Source organism: Miniopterus schreibersii (genome assembly GCF_964146895.1).
Source record: "Miniopterus schreibersii genome assembly, chromosome: 20".
NCBI classification, from domain to species: domain Eukaryota; kingdom Metazoa; phylum Chordata; class Mammalia; order Chiroptera; family Miniopteridae; genus Miniopterus; species Miniopterus schreibersii.
In genome coordinates, this window is record NC_138122.1 from 24,264,609 (window position 1) to 24,278,209 (window position 13,601).

At 41.7% G+C, this 13,601-nt stretch overlaps 1 protein-coding gene across 4 annotated transcripts in view; it reads left to right on the forward strand.

Moving 5' to 3' along the window:
• HECTD4 (HECT domain E3 ubiquitin protein ligase 4) overlaps nt 1–13,601 on the forward strand; it is a 120,861-nt gene that overhangs the window by 35,419 nt on the left and 71,841 nt on the right. For all 4 annotated transcript variants that reach the window (XM_081123446.1, XM_081123447.1, XM_081123448.1 and 1 more), the window contains exons 7-11: nt 1,988–2,158; nt 8,857–9,049; nt 10,020–10,178; nt 11,989–12,102; nt 12,817–12,957. In XM_081123446.1, the coding sequence (XP_080979572.1) occupies nt 1,988–2,158; nt 8,857–9,049; nt 10,020–10,178; nt 11,989–12,102; nt 12,817–12,957 (778 nt within the window). The remainder of the gene's footprint in view (nt 1–1,987; nt 2,159–8,856; nt 9,050–10,019; nt 10,179–11,988; nt 12,103–12,816; nt 12,958–13,601) is intronic.

The window sequence follows — 13,601 nt, forward strand, 5'->3', positions numbered from 1 at the left end:
AATTGACATACACTAGTGAGGTGTAACTGTGGCAGTTTCATCATATAGATAAGGCAGCTGAAGCTGAGCACATTGCAAGCAGTCAGTAAGTGTTTATTGTTGAATGGAGGAATGTAGCTCAGAGAGGTTAAGTAACTTGCCCAAGGCTACACAGTCATGGCAGCATGAGAAATTGAATGCATGGTTCTCAGCTCTAGAGTTCGAGCTCTTTGTGCTCTAACTTTCTGCCTTTCAACCAAAGTTGGACTGAATGGCTAAAGTTCCCATCTGTGGAGTGAGTGCCCTGACAGTAGTTATATACAGAACTTAAGTGGGATGTTACATCTCTCTTTCTCACTCAGTTGTCTTTCCTGGAGAACAGGGGCTGAGTGTTGTTTACCATTGTGTCTCCAAAGCACATAGTAGGTACTCAGTAATTGTTAGATGAATAAAATGAACACATTAATAAATAGATGCCCAACTGCATTCGTTTCTTATCTCTAATGCAGACAGATGAGAATATCTCCTGTAATTATGTGAAATAGAGTGATAAGCCTGGGAATTAAAGAGATGTCAAATCTTGGAACATGGTTCACATTTAAAGTGATGTCAGTTTCCTCTGTGTTGTTGCAAAAACTCTGATGTTGCCCAGCCGGTGTGGCTCAGCAGTTGAGCATTGACTTAGGATCCAGGAGATTGCAGGTTCGATTCCCGGTCAGAGCACGTGCCTGGGTTGCAGGCTGGATCCCCAGTAGGGGCCGTGCAGGAGGCAGCCGATCAACGCCTCTCTCGTCATTGATGTTTCTATCTCTCCCTGCCTCTCCCTTCCTCTCTCTGAAATCAATAAAGACATATTTAAAAACAAAAAACAAACAAACTCTGATGTTGTCCAAGAAAACAGTATTGTCAGTAACCAGATATGTGCATCAGAGCAATTTGGGGGTAGCTTGGGCCAATCAGTAGCTATCAACTTTCTAAATTTCCTGGCACTATAAGCGTCAAAGTGTGGTTACAGCAATTAAATGACTTTTTAACTTTCGACGTAGACAAAACAAGTCTGGAAAAAAATTCATATGAAATGAGTTCAGGGGTCAAAAGTAATCTTAGGGAAACGAGTGACTCACCCAAAGAGGTGGAGTAACTGAAGATTGTTCTCACTGTTCCCTGAAGGCATCTGACCTTCTCTAATTATGTTTATTTTGGGATTTTCAGTTCTGCTCCTACTCTTGGATTTTAAAAAAACTGAATCATCAGTTTTCTTGGTTCTCATTTTCTCTCATTTTAAATTCTTTTCTCTGGCAGTAAAAATGAGTATGTACCTACACATTTAATGTGAAATGACGCACACTCATCACTATGCTGAAGAGAAGGATGTTTAGTGTAGAAACACGTGCCGTGGTGGGTAGTGCCAAGCACAGGGTCTTTCCTCCCTCGGGCCAGGCAGTTTCGGCAGCCGTCCTGCTAAGCTGGGTCTTACACGCGCCTTCTTTTTACTTCTTCTACCTTTTCCTCCTCCCATGCCTCTCATCTCCGCTCTCCCGTGACTCCCTTTCCCCTTCTTGTCTCCTCCTTCCTTGTTTGCTAAGTAACTGAGCTGGACTCTGAATTAGGTGCTGAGGGCGTAAAGATGAGTAAGACACAGTTCCTGTCCTGTAACTGTAGTTATTAGTCGTAAAGCCATTTACTGAGAGCATTTCAGAAAGCACTGTTCCCCTAAAACCTTGTTTTTAGTAAGTATTTGAGAAAACACACAAGCACAGCAGATTTAAAGTGTTTAGTAAATATTAATCTCAAGGATCTTTTTATGGTACATGGCCTATTGTATTAACTTTTATATTTTTGTCATGTAATTTTCACATATTATTCTTAGAGATAAAAGTCAGTTTTATTTTGACCAGGAAGCATATTGCATTCTCATCTTGGAATTAATAGCATTAACGATGAACTGATAGAATTAATCAGAATTTATATGTCGCACCAGTGAATTTTTCCTTCTTTTTGTGCCCAGGTGTGTCAGATGGTGCCAATGCCAGCGAATCACCTCCCCGTTGGCAGCACTATGAGCACCGTGCACCTTTCTTCTGATGGCACTTACTTCTATTGGATCTGGTCTCCTGCCAGCCTGAATGAGAAAACACCTAAGGGGCATTCTGTCTTCATGGACATTTTTGAACTTGTGGTAAGTTTCACTCTCTCACTTTGTGTCTTTGCAGAGACATTTCTGTTAGGACCTAAGAAGCTTGGAGTATGTACGGTGTGTTCACTCTTGCCTCAGAATTGATTTTTCTCTTGGATGTCTTTGAAGGTTTCTTTGTTTGTAGTTATGTGACCAAATCAAGCCAAGCTTTCTGAAGGTTAATCTGGCAAGAGAATGGAGATAAGTAACAGTAGCCAATTTGTAGAGAGTGGAGTTTTTAAGTAGAAATGCTCATGGGACTTGTTGGAAATGTGGAACAAAATTGCAATCGCAAGATTGGGTCTATTGCTAGGTTTTGGGAGTCCCCGAGAAAGATGACAATTAAAATTGTGAGAAGGCAATTATTTATTCATTAGATATTAGCTGACTGCCTTCTGAGAGCCAGGCAATGTTTTATCTAGGTGGTGGGAATTCAGTGATAGGCAAGGTGGGATAGGGTCCTTGCTCAAATGGAGCTTGTGTTCTGGCTGGTTGGGTGGTGGGGTAGTGGTGGTGGAAAGACCAAAAAACCCCCAAAACCATAAACAAGCGAGTGAATAAGTAGACAAGATAATTTTAGGTAATGAAGAAAAAGTTGTAGTTACCAGATGAAGAAGTCGGGTAGTAGGGAGGGGAGCTTTCTACCCGAGGCTCTGTGGCAGGAGCGAGCGTGCGTGTTTCGGGAAATGACAGTGAGCCAGAGTGGCTGGAACGCAGAGAGAAGGAGAGCCTGGGGCAAGAGTCTGGGGGCCATGGTAGTCTAGATCTGCACTGTCCGGTGTGTAGTCTGTAGCCATACGTGGCTGTTTAAATTGATCAGAATTAAATAAATTTAAAACTTAAGTTGCTCAGTTATATTAGCCACATTTCAATAGCCAGTGTGCTCAATAGCCAGTGTGGCTGGCTAGTGGCCACCATGTGGAACAGCAAAAACAGAACATTTCCATCATCGAAGACAGTTCTACTGGACAGTACTTATCTAGATTGTACTTGCAAAGACTTGTAAAGGAAAAAATTGCCCCATGTCAGGTCTGTGACCAAACCTTTTTTCAGGATGTAATTTACAGCCTCCTTCTGGGAAGAAATTAGCATTCCTGAAAATAAAACAAACATTGAAGCCATTTTCTAATAAATTTTAATAGGGTTAAAACTCATTCTGGGAAACGAGTCATCCATCTAACCTTTAACCGGACATTCTTTTCCAACCAGTTTCTCAGTGTCCACTAATCATTATCTTTCCTTGTGCAATGTCTCTGCCAGAGTGAATGTTTGAATTGATCTGCTAGAGACTGTACTACTTGGACATGTGTTCAGAATTAAATGTATAATTATTTTTAAACAGACTTACTAGCTGGGTAAAGGACTTAGGTCTTTATTCCTAAGAGTAATGGGAATACAGTGAAGAATTCCCCTTTCCCTGATATGCTTTTGTTAAATTAAAAGTGAAAATTGTATTCAAAGAACCTAAGGTAGCACATCCAGGTTCCTTCTGAGAAGTGAGTCCCTGGTCCCACCCCCGCCAGCTCTGGCTTCAGCGTTTTGCTCTTCATGTCTCTGAATGGCTTACGTGGCTGCTCCTTGACGTAGGAACTCCATATATTGTGTGTTCGTCTTTTTTTGCTCTGATAGATGAGGATTTGGCTCACTTTTCACTCTTTTCCTATTCCTCCTAATGCATTTACATCATTCACTTTAATTCCTCTTTGGTTGTGTTTGTAGTTTATAATTAAACCTTTATTTCTTGTTTCTCAGCTCTAAGGCAGTCTCTCTCATGCCCTTACTGTAGAAGGTGGAGGTGGTAGTGTCCCTTCCTGTCCTTCAGTGTGGGAAAAACCACAACCAAAAGTGTGTTCAGGGGAGTACTGAGAGGACACGAAGAGCTTCACCCTGACCCAGCCTTGGGTAGCCTGGGGTTGGGGTCATCGGGCGTGGTGCAGTGCCGTTGTGAGATAGGGTTGTAGGTTAAAGTTTATAAAAGGAACTGTCCTGCCCTGGCTGGTGTGGCTCAGTTGGCTGGGTGTCGTCTGTGCACTGAAAGGCTGCCAGGTAGATTCCCGGTCAGGGCACAGGCTCAGGTTGCAGGCTCGATCCCCAGTGGGAGGCGTGCAGCAAGCAGCGGATCGATGTTGCTCTCACATCGGTGTTTCTCTCTCTTACTCTCCCTTCCTCTCTCTAAAAATCAATAGAAAATCTTTTTAAAAAATCTTGAATGCCTTAAATTAATTAATTAATTAATAATGGAGCTGTCCTCCCCCTTCCTGGTGCACATGACATTTGTGCTCAGGTGCCATCTGCCCAGTACATTCACAAAAGACTAGACCTTGATTTTCTGAAGAAACTGAATGGCCCTGGAGAAAGACCTTGATTTACTGACATTGGGGTTCATTTAAGGAAAAGACTTGCCACCCAGTGAATCACCCACAGAGATGTTTCAGTAAGCAAGTCTCGGCCCTGTGCATAGCATTTCTGATTAGTGCTGAACTGTTTAAAAAATAAAAAGAACAGATAGCAAAAAAACCCCCACAACACACTACAAACAAACCCCCAAACTTTGGAGAGGTATGTATGTGGAAGGGAGAGGAATAGATTAAAATAAAAGGCGGACAAAATGCTGATAATTTTTGAAGCCAGGGAAGGGGTACCTGGAGAATTCATTATACTACTACTTCTTTTATGTACATTTTTTAAAAACTACCCAAATTAAAAGCTTAAAAATTTTTTTTTAAGCAGACAACCAAAGATCTCTAGGCAAACAAGGAAATTCTCCACTTTGAAAATTAAAAATAAGAAAAAAATAAGAAAAATAACTCATAGAAGGAGTAGAATAAAACTTTATAAACACTACTCTGAGATACGAGAAGATACTGCATTATTAAAATAGAACAGGATGCCCTGGAAAAAGAACCATCAGACAATGAGAGAGAGCTCCTGGAAATTAAAATTGTGATTGTCAAAATTTAAAAATTAGTAGAAGGGTTAAAGATAAGAAATTTCCCAGAAAGTCAAAGAGATAAAGGGCAGTAAATATGAGAGAGAAGCTAAAAGGAGTAGAGAAGAAGTCTGTCTCCAGTCTTAGGAACAGGAGTTCCAGAAAGAAGACAGAAGGTAAAGAGGAGAGACGTGATTAGAGAAATAATCCAACAAGAATGTCAGACTAAGGCCACTGGGTCCCAATTAATGAAGAGTGCCCACACCTTGGCACATCCTGAAACTTCAGATTATCAGGAATAAAGAGAGGATTCTAAAGCTTCCAGAAATAAAATAAAATCTTGCACAAATGACGGGGAATTAGAAAAGCACTAGTCTGACTATTCAGTAGCATCGCTGGATGGAAAAATGGAGCAGGACTTCAAAACTCAGAGGGAAATTGATTTCCAAGCTAGAAGCCAGTGGCCAACCATAGTATCAATCAAGTGTAAAGACAACATAAGGATATTTTTAGATGTATAGTTATATAATCAAAAGCCCATACTCGCCCTGGAGGAAACAGCAACTGAAATAGCCTCTTCCCGTGGCATGAAATAAAAGTTGGGCAGGAAGGAGCCTGCTCTAGACTCAAGAGCAATCTTTGAATTGTCTTTGGAGTCTGAATCAAACAAGCCAACTGTAAATTTAAAAAATTAACCTTTTTGGAGACAGTTTGGAATTTGATGAAACCAAGAGGTTATTCTTGATTTATTTTTAAAGTATAATAATGGCATTGTGGTTCTATAAGAAAATGTCCATATTTTGAGAGATGTATAGTGAAGTATTCAGAAGTGGAATTATGTGGTGTCTGGGATATGCTCTAAGATGTGTGAGTGACAAAAAAGGGCGGATAGGTTAAACAGGTGTGGAACTGTCTGGATTGTAGTTGAATCTGCATGATGGGTCTATGCAGGTTCATCATACTACTCTATTTTTGCATATGTTTTAAATTTTTCCTCATTAAATAAAAAATTTTAAGCACCACTAGTTTAGCCGTTTCTAAAATGCTGACTTGGGAAGCTAAACATAGCTATCTGGCTTACTGCCTATGGTGCTTTCACACCGTGGAACACTGTGTAGCCATTAAAAAGTATGAGGCCGATCTGCACAGACTGAAGTAGATTGATTTACACTGTTTAGGACAAAAAGCTAGGCTGTATTTGCTACCCGCTGTGTATTGAAAGTTGGGGCAGGGAGGCTGATTCTTTCTGCAGTTGTCTTGTGTTAGCAGCTTCCCTCCCTCAATGGATCATTCCCTGCAGCATACAAATACATTAGAGGATATCCTGTCTTTAAGAAACAAGTCCCTTGACCCATACCCGCCTCCACTACCCTATTCTTGGCTTCCCTTCACAGCAATACTCTTCAAAGAGTTTATCCTTACTGTTTTTATGTTCTTTCCATTCTGTTCTCTCTTGAACCCACTTTAGTCAGCCTTTACCCTTATCACCAAAACAGCTCTTCCCAAGTTCGCAGGGGGTTCCTCATTGCCAGAGTCGAGGTCAGCTTTTCACTTTATTTGACCTGTTAGGAGTATTTAACCTGGTTTAGCCCTCCCACGTTCTTGAACCTGTTCTCACTTGTCCTGTGGGACACCCCATGGGACTTCTGTCACTATTTGTTCCTACCCTACTTCTCAGCAGCCACATGTGCCAGGACCTCTTTCAGGGCCCCTTCTATCTCCTCGAACTCCCTCATTGATCTCATTCTATCTTACAGCTTTAAACACCTCTGTATACTGATGATGCTCACATTTGCATCTTAGCCAAAGCCTGTCCCGGGAACTCTAGATGCATATCGACATGAGTGTTTATTTGTATATGCACAGAATATGAGACTTTTCCTGCCCCTCCCGCAGGCTTTCCCATTTCAGTTAATGGCGTCTGTGACCTTGCAGTGCTGGCCTTTGGTGTCACTCTCAATTCCTTTTTTCCTTCCCAAATTCTGTGTCTAGTCAGCAGATGCTGCCTGCTCTATCTTCAAAGTATATCTCAAATCTTACTACCTCTGTAAAGGTACTTCATGATTTGGGCCCACTCTTCACCTACCACTCTCCGCACCTACCACACTCCTCCCTCTCATGCCACCCTAGCCGTAGCCGGCCTCCTTGCTGATACCTAAAAACCCCCAGTGTCCCATCTGGGGACCTTGTGTGGGGACATTGTCCTACAGATAACCACGTGGCTTGTTCTCTCACTTTTTTAGGTCTCTGCTCAAATATCACCTTATCAGAAAGACCTTTCGTACCATTCTGTATAAACTATTTTATATAAAATAAAATCCTGTCTCTTTTTACCTCTTTTGCCCTGCTTAATTTTTCTTCATGGCTCTTATTATTACCCATTTATTTGCTTATTTTTTCACTGTCTCCCTTGCCTAGATTGTCAGCTCCAGGAGGGTAGGGATTTTGGTCTCTTTTGTTGGCTGCTGTGTCCCTGGCCCCTAGAACAATGCCCAGCACATAGTAGGTGCTACTCTGTACAGCTCTTTCCTGGCTGTGCTCCTGAATTTTCTTTCTTTCTCTTGCCTCTTCTGTTACCAACCTTTCGCTTTGGACTCCTCCTTTGCTTTTTATTTGCTTCTTATAAGCCTCACCGTTTTGTACTCCTATTCCCTCTTATCTCTGTACCCCACAGCTGCAGGCCAGTCCTGACCACCTTTTCTGAGCTTCCAGCCAGATCCAGGAGCCCAGGTCTGAAAGGGAGGTGGGATGCAGAGGCTGCATGAGATATATGTGAGACATTTGACAGCAAATGGAAGTGGAGAAAAGGGGTGGTATTTCCACGGGCCACCAGGCATGTGTGTAAGATCTCAGACCTGTGAATATTTGAAACCAAGGAGCACTAATAGGGAGACACTGGCGATGAGGGAGCAGACGGAGTTAATTAAGGGAACAGTTAGAGAGGAGGCAGAAGTGGAAGACTTAACCTTAAATAACACGAGGCAAAGTGAATTAAGAGGAAAGGGAGGAAAATGAGACTAAATACAAAGATCCTTGAGTTGGAAGAGAGATGAGTGTGAGCAGCTTACAGTAAGTGGTCTGGATCTTTCTAGCAGTAGAGACAGCCAAGAGGTCTGCTTAAAGTCAAGCTCAAAATTGGTAAAGGAATTTTGAAATCACCACTCCAGGGACTTTGCTGGGGATAATCAAGTGATGAGTGAGGACCTGCCGAGCACCAGCAAGGATCCAGTTGGCGCTGGCATATGTTTTTAGCAGACAAAGTCTGCCTTTTTCTAGGACAGCTCTGCCAGCACCCAAGCAGCTGGGGCTAATGTGAACGGCTGTTAATACAGAGCTTGGGCTTTAGCCACTAATTGGATTTCAAGAAGACATTATCCTCATAGTTGTACTTAATATTAATAGTAAATCAAAAACTGATTTGTTTCCCTCTCATCGTACTTGTCCCTCTCAGATGCTTGTAATTAGTGAGAACTGCCTGTGGAATTCAATATAAGGAATTTTAATCAACGACCTTTCGTAGAATTTATTAAACTCGGCTCATTACTTTTAGAAATGGGGCTATTATGAAAAATGAAAGCTCTCAAACTTAGCATGGCCTTTCTTTAGTTCTCAGTAGTTTCTATGGAGCGCGTAAGTTTTAAGGTTTTACCCTACCCAGGTTGTTTTGGGAAATGGTTTTGAGCAACCAGATCACGATAATGCAATTCTCAGAAATTTGCTAACCATACAGAAACAGGTATCACTTAAGGACCTCTTTTTCTTTCAATGTTAGGTTGAAAATGGTGTGTATGTAGCCAGTCCGCTTCAGGAGCGCACAATTCTAATGAGAAAAGAGGGCGAGTCTGCGAAAAGCATTAATGAGATGCTCCTGAGCAGACTGTCCCGCTACAGAGCTTCGCCGTCTGCCACGCTGGCCGCCCTCACTGGCTCCACCATCTCCAACACACTGAAAGAGGACCAGGCAGGTATGCTGCCCTTCGCTCCCCACCTGTTAGCTTGTGTTGCTCCATTCAGCTAGGTATCTATAATTTAAGACGAGTTTTTAGAGCATTTTTAGGTTGACAGCAAACTTGAGAGGAAGGTGCTGATATTTCCCATGGACCACCTGCCCTGGCACGTGCCTAGCCCCCCATCCTGCACCAGATGGCATATTTGTTACAACTGATGAACCTGCGTGAATGGATCATCACCCAAAGACCATCACTTACCTTAGGTTACATTCTTTGTGTTTGGACAAATGCATGAAGACGTGTATCCATCATTATGGTGCTGTGCAGAGCGTCACTGCCCTCAAAATCCTTTGTTCTCTGCCTACTTATTCATCCCTCCCCTCCCCAACCCCTGGCCACCACTGATTTTATTAGTTGTCTTCATAATTTTTCCTTTTCCAAAATGTCATATAGTTGGATTCAGACATATGTTGACTTTTCAGATGGGCTTCTTTCGGTTAGTGATGTGCATGAAACACCCCTGTTATTCTTGAAGAGTTTGTAGATGACATGCCAACTACGTGACTTTATATCAAATCATCAACTGTAGTAAAGAAAAGGCTAGGAAAAGGGATCTGGGTTCATATGTTTAATGAATTTAATGCCATTTATACTCTAATCCTTTTATGTATTGAAATGTTGGGAAGAGAAAATATTTGCGATTAATTCATTATGAGACTATCAAATTAAATACTTACTAGTTTGTATTAGAATTTAAGAAAGATACATTTTATTTCTACAGGTCTCTGTTGTATTAGGAGGTTTGAGGCCAAGCTAGGCAGACGATCATTATTTTTTCCTTAGCTTGTTACTTCTTGCTCTGCTTTCTAAATCTGGGTGTACCCTTGTATGGCTTTGGGGCCCTCCATTACCCTCTGATCTGTTTTGGTAACCAGGTTAATGTGTGTCCAGTATTTCTACTCACCGTTTCCATTCCTTTCATCAGCAAATACCAGCTGTGGGTTACCTCTAAAAATGCTTCGAAAGACGCCCATCTATACCTGTGGCACATACTTAGTGATGCTGGTCCCACCTCCAGGGGGCTCAGGCAGCTCTGCCACCCGCTCACTTTTTGGTGGAACAAGTGGTTTGTCATCTTTAAAAAGTAAGCGAATTTTATTTTTGACACTTCTCTCGATTTGTCTCCAACTTTGCTGACATTTGGGTTGTTTCTACTTTTTGGCTATTTTGAGCAATGCTAACATTCATGTACATGTTTCTGTGTGGACGTGTTTTTGTTTCTCTTGGGCTGAGTTGGAGTTGAGTTCTGGGTCATACGGTAACTATATGGCTGCCCTTCGGAGGGACTGCCAAACTGTTTCCCAAGGGGGCTACACTGTTTTCCGTTCTCATCATGGCTCCAGTTCTTCTACGTCCTTACCGACATTTATAACTTTCCTTTTTTTATTATTACAGCCATCCTCGTGGGTTGGTATCTCATTGTGGTTTTGCTTTGCATTTCCCTAATGACTAACGATGTTGAACATCTTTTCTTGTGCTTATTGGCCATTTCATTTGTATATCTTCTTTGGAGAAATACCTATTCAAGTCCTTTGGCCATTTTTAAATTGGGTTATTTGTCTTTTTATTGACTATTAGTCTTATGAAATTCTTTTTTAGTTTCCTTGGTATGGCTTTTTCTCTCAACTGAAATTGGCCCCATTTGATTAAAGGAGGCCTTCACAGTGCTGTTTTTTTCACTAGGATATAGCTTATACAGTGATTCTATTTTAGACCAACAAATCAATAAATGCTGAAGTTCCTTCTGTGGCCTGTTCCACGTTGGTCACTGTGGGGGCTACTCAGAAGGTAGGAGAAGTGGTTGGTGCTGGCCTTGAGAAGCTCGCAGTCCGGTGGGCGAGGTGATGCAGTTGTGTGAGATAACTAGAGAATGATACACGGTGCAGTATCACTGCCTGGACCAGGGGGGCAGGTATCAGTGCTGCAGAATCAGAAATAAAGGGTGATTGTGGAGGGGGAGGAGGGAGAGACTAAATGAGGTCTTGAGTTTAAGTCATGAAAACGGATATTACTCATATAAGTGGCCAAGTGGGGGAAAAGGCATATGCATGGTAAACACAATGAAAGAGAGATTTGGGGAAGAGCATTTTGTTGCTGTGCAGGATGGAACAGTAGAAAATAGAACAGAAACAAAGGGCACAGTTGAGATTATAGCTTGCGTCAGGCGTGATGAGGATCTGGATTTTTTAGGGTGATGAAACAAGAAAAACAAGCTCAAGTGACACAGGGCTCGGATTTGATGTTTGAAAGTGGGGGAGAAAATAGTACCAATACATTGGAGCTGCGCATAGGAGCTGGTATAGACCCTGGACGTATTTTAACTTACCTATTCTTCATAAGAACTGTATGAGGTTGGTACTGAGAGGTTCAGCAAATTTCCCAGGGTCACACAGCAGTGGTAGAGCGGATTTCAGACCCAGACACCTAGAGCCCATGCTTGTCACCACTACACTATCCTGTGTTAAGAGAAAAGGCCGAAGCATCTCCACATTTTAGAGTCATTGCCTGGAAGGACAGCATTGGAGCTGTGTTTGTGTCCATTAACCTTTACTGAGCACTGACTATATATAAAGTATTTCTTGTAAATGACCTTGTGATGTGAATGATCATACCTCCTTTTGCAACTACCCTTTTGATAACCTGTATTGAAAAAACCTTTATGCAAAAGTTGCCATTTAAAACCCACTTTCAAAAATATGTTTCACTATTTGGAAAGATATTGTTTGACAGTTTTCTTTTTGTGTCTTATGTGTGTATTCTGTTTACTCATTGTCACCATCAATAGACAACAAAAAAGGTGTGATTTTTATGAAAGTCTTGTTAAGTTTAAACTTTGAAAGTAGATTGACCATCACTTTAAGGCTTATTAAACAGCTTAGTCTTTGTTTCTGAAGTCCTAGCCTCCAGCTTGGTGTATAATATTTCGGATGGTCAATTCACAAGTCGGGCTGATCTCATAGATGCTGCTGGAAGCTCGCTGGGGCGTGGTGCTCTTGTGCCAGGATTGGGTAAGAAAGAAATGCCCACATTTCCTTGGAAAATTCAGTTTTAGCAGTTTCTCTCAAAAAATCTTGCCAATTCCCTGTGGTATTCTGGTTTCCTTAAAAGAAAAATTTGATATGCTACTGTTTAATTTTGAGGGTTAATATAAGAAACTGTCATGTGAAACCTCTGCATAACTAGTGAAGATACTGTCCAGTAGGTTGTGTAATGATGCCTATAGCAAATTCTTTAAAGTTCATGCAATTGAAAGATTAATTTCCTGTGAGGAATTGGTATGCATTTTATTTTTAGAAAGTGAGCATTATGTAATATTTTTCTCTTTGCCTTGGCTCCTAGTAAACTCATATCTTAAGTTTTGGGCTCAGTTACTAAGGCTTTTATTGGGTGTTATGTTAATTAGTCCTGTTGTACCTGGATTTTAATGTAAGCCACTGAGATCCTTTTTGGAATTAGAAAGGTCACATATAAGTCAGTTACTGAGAACCATCTCTTCCACGAGACTCGTTCCATTCTCACATAGGAGTTAAGCAAAGCAGAAATTGAATCCTGCCTTTTGGCTGAGCCTTGGTCTGTTTTGCCAATTAATATGTGGGAGTAGGATGTGGATTGTCAACATTGGGGAGAATCCGTGCCTTTCCATTTGTTAGCAGTGTTTATGAGAACTATGTATATGGGCAAGTGATGACATGACAGTTGAATGGAGTCTGCTTTTTTTGCAGGTGCCTGTTACGATACAGTGAACAACATGCTGTGGACCTGCTCGAATGACTATATCGATCAGTGGTGTAATCCTGGGAATCAGGCCTTCCATTATGTCTGCCAGAGACTCGGAGTCAGCCACATCATCACCGAGCCCAGAGGTGAGTTGCACTCAGCCTTCCAGAAAAGATTTACCCCATGAAATATCAGAGGACAGCAGCGTGAGTGAGAACATGGCCCAAGCAACACAACGGGTCAACAGCCTTCCCTCTTTGAACTTAGAAACCTAAAATCCTTGCTGTCTGATTAGTTAACGATTAAGGAAATAAGCATATAAACAAATAGAGCATGTGACAATAAGTTAAAATGTACTTAAAATTTCATGGCATCAGTCAGTCCTAGTGGTATGGAGGAGCGAGTAGCTTGGCAAAGTCTCTCCCCATAAAGCAATGATAAAACTGACAAAGCATCAAAAACAAGTATTTCTAGGCTCTGGAAATTGACCAAAGGCAGGCACCAAATTGAGAAGTGGGTGTTCATAAAACCACTGAACGTTGGGTTGGAACAGTGGGAGTCTGTGTTGTTCTTAGTTGGGGATGCTCCTGTCTCCCACCCAGCTCGGTCATTGCAGCAATCCCACCAGGTTGGGGCAGATTGTGTAGACCAGCATATTTGTCGCTGGAGGGGCTGACTTGATTTGGAGCAGAGCATGGAAAAAACTCATGCCCAGCAACACTGTCAGTCAGGACGAATAACATGAACCTGAATTCATTTGTAAGATCAGGGATGCAAAAGACACAGAATT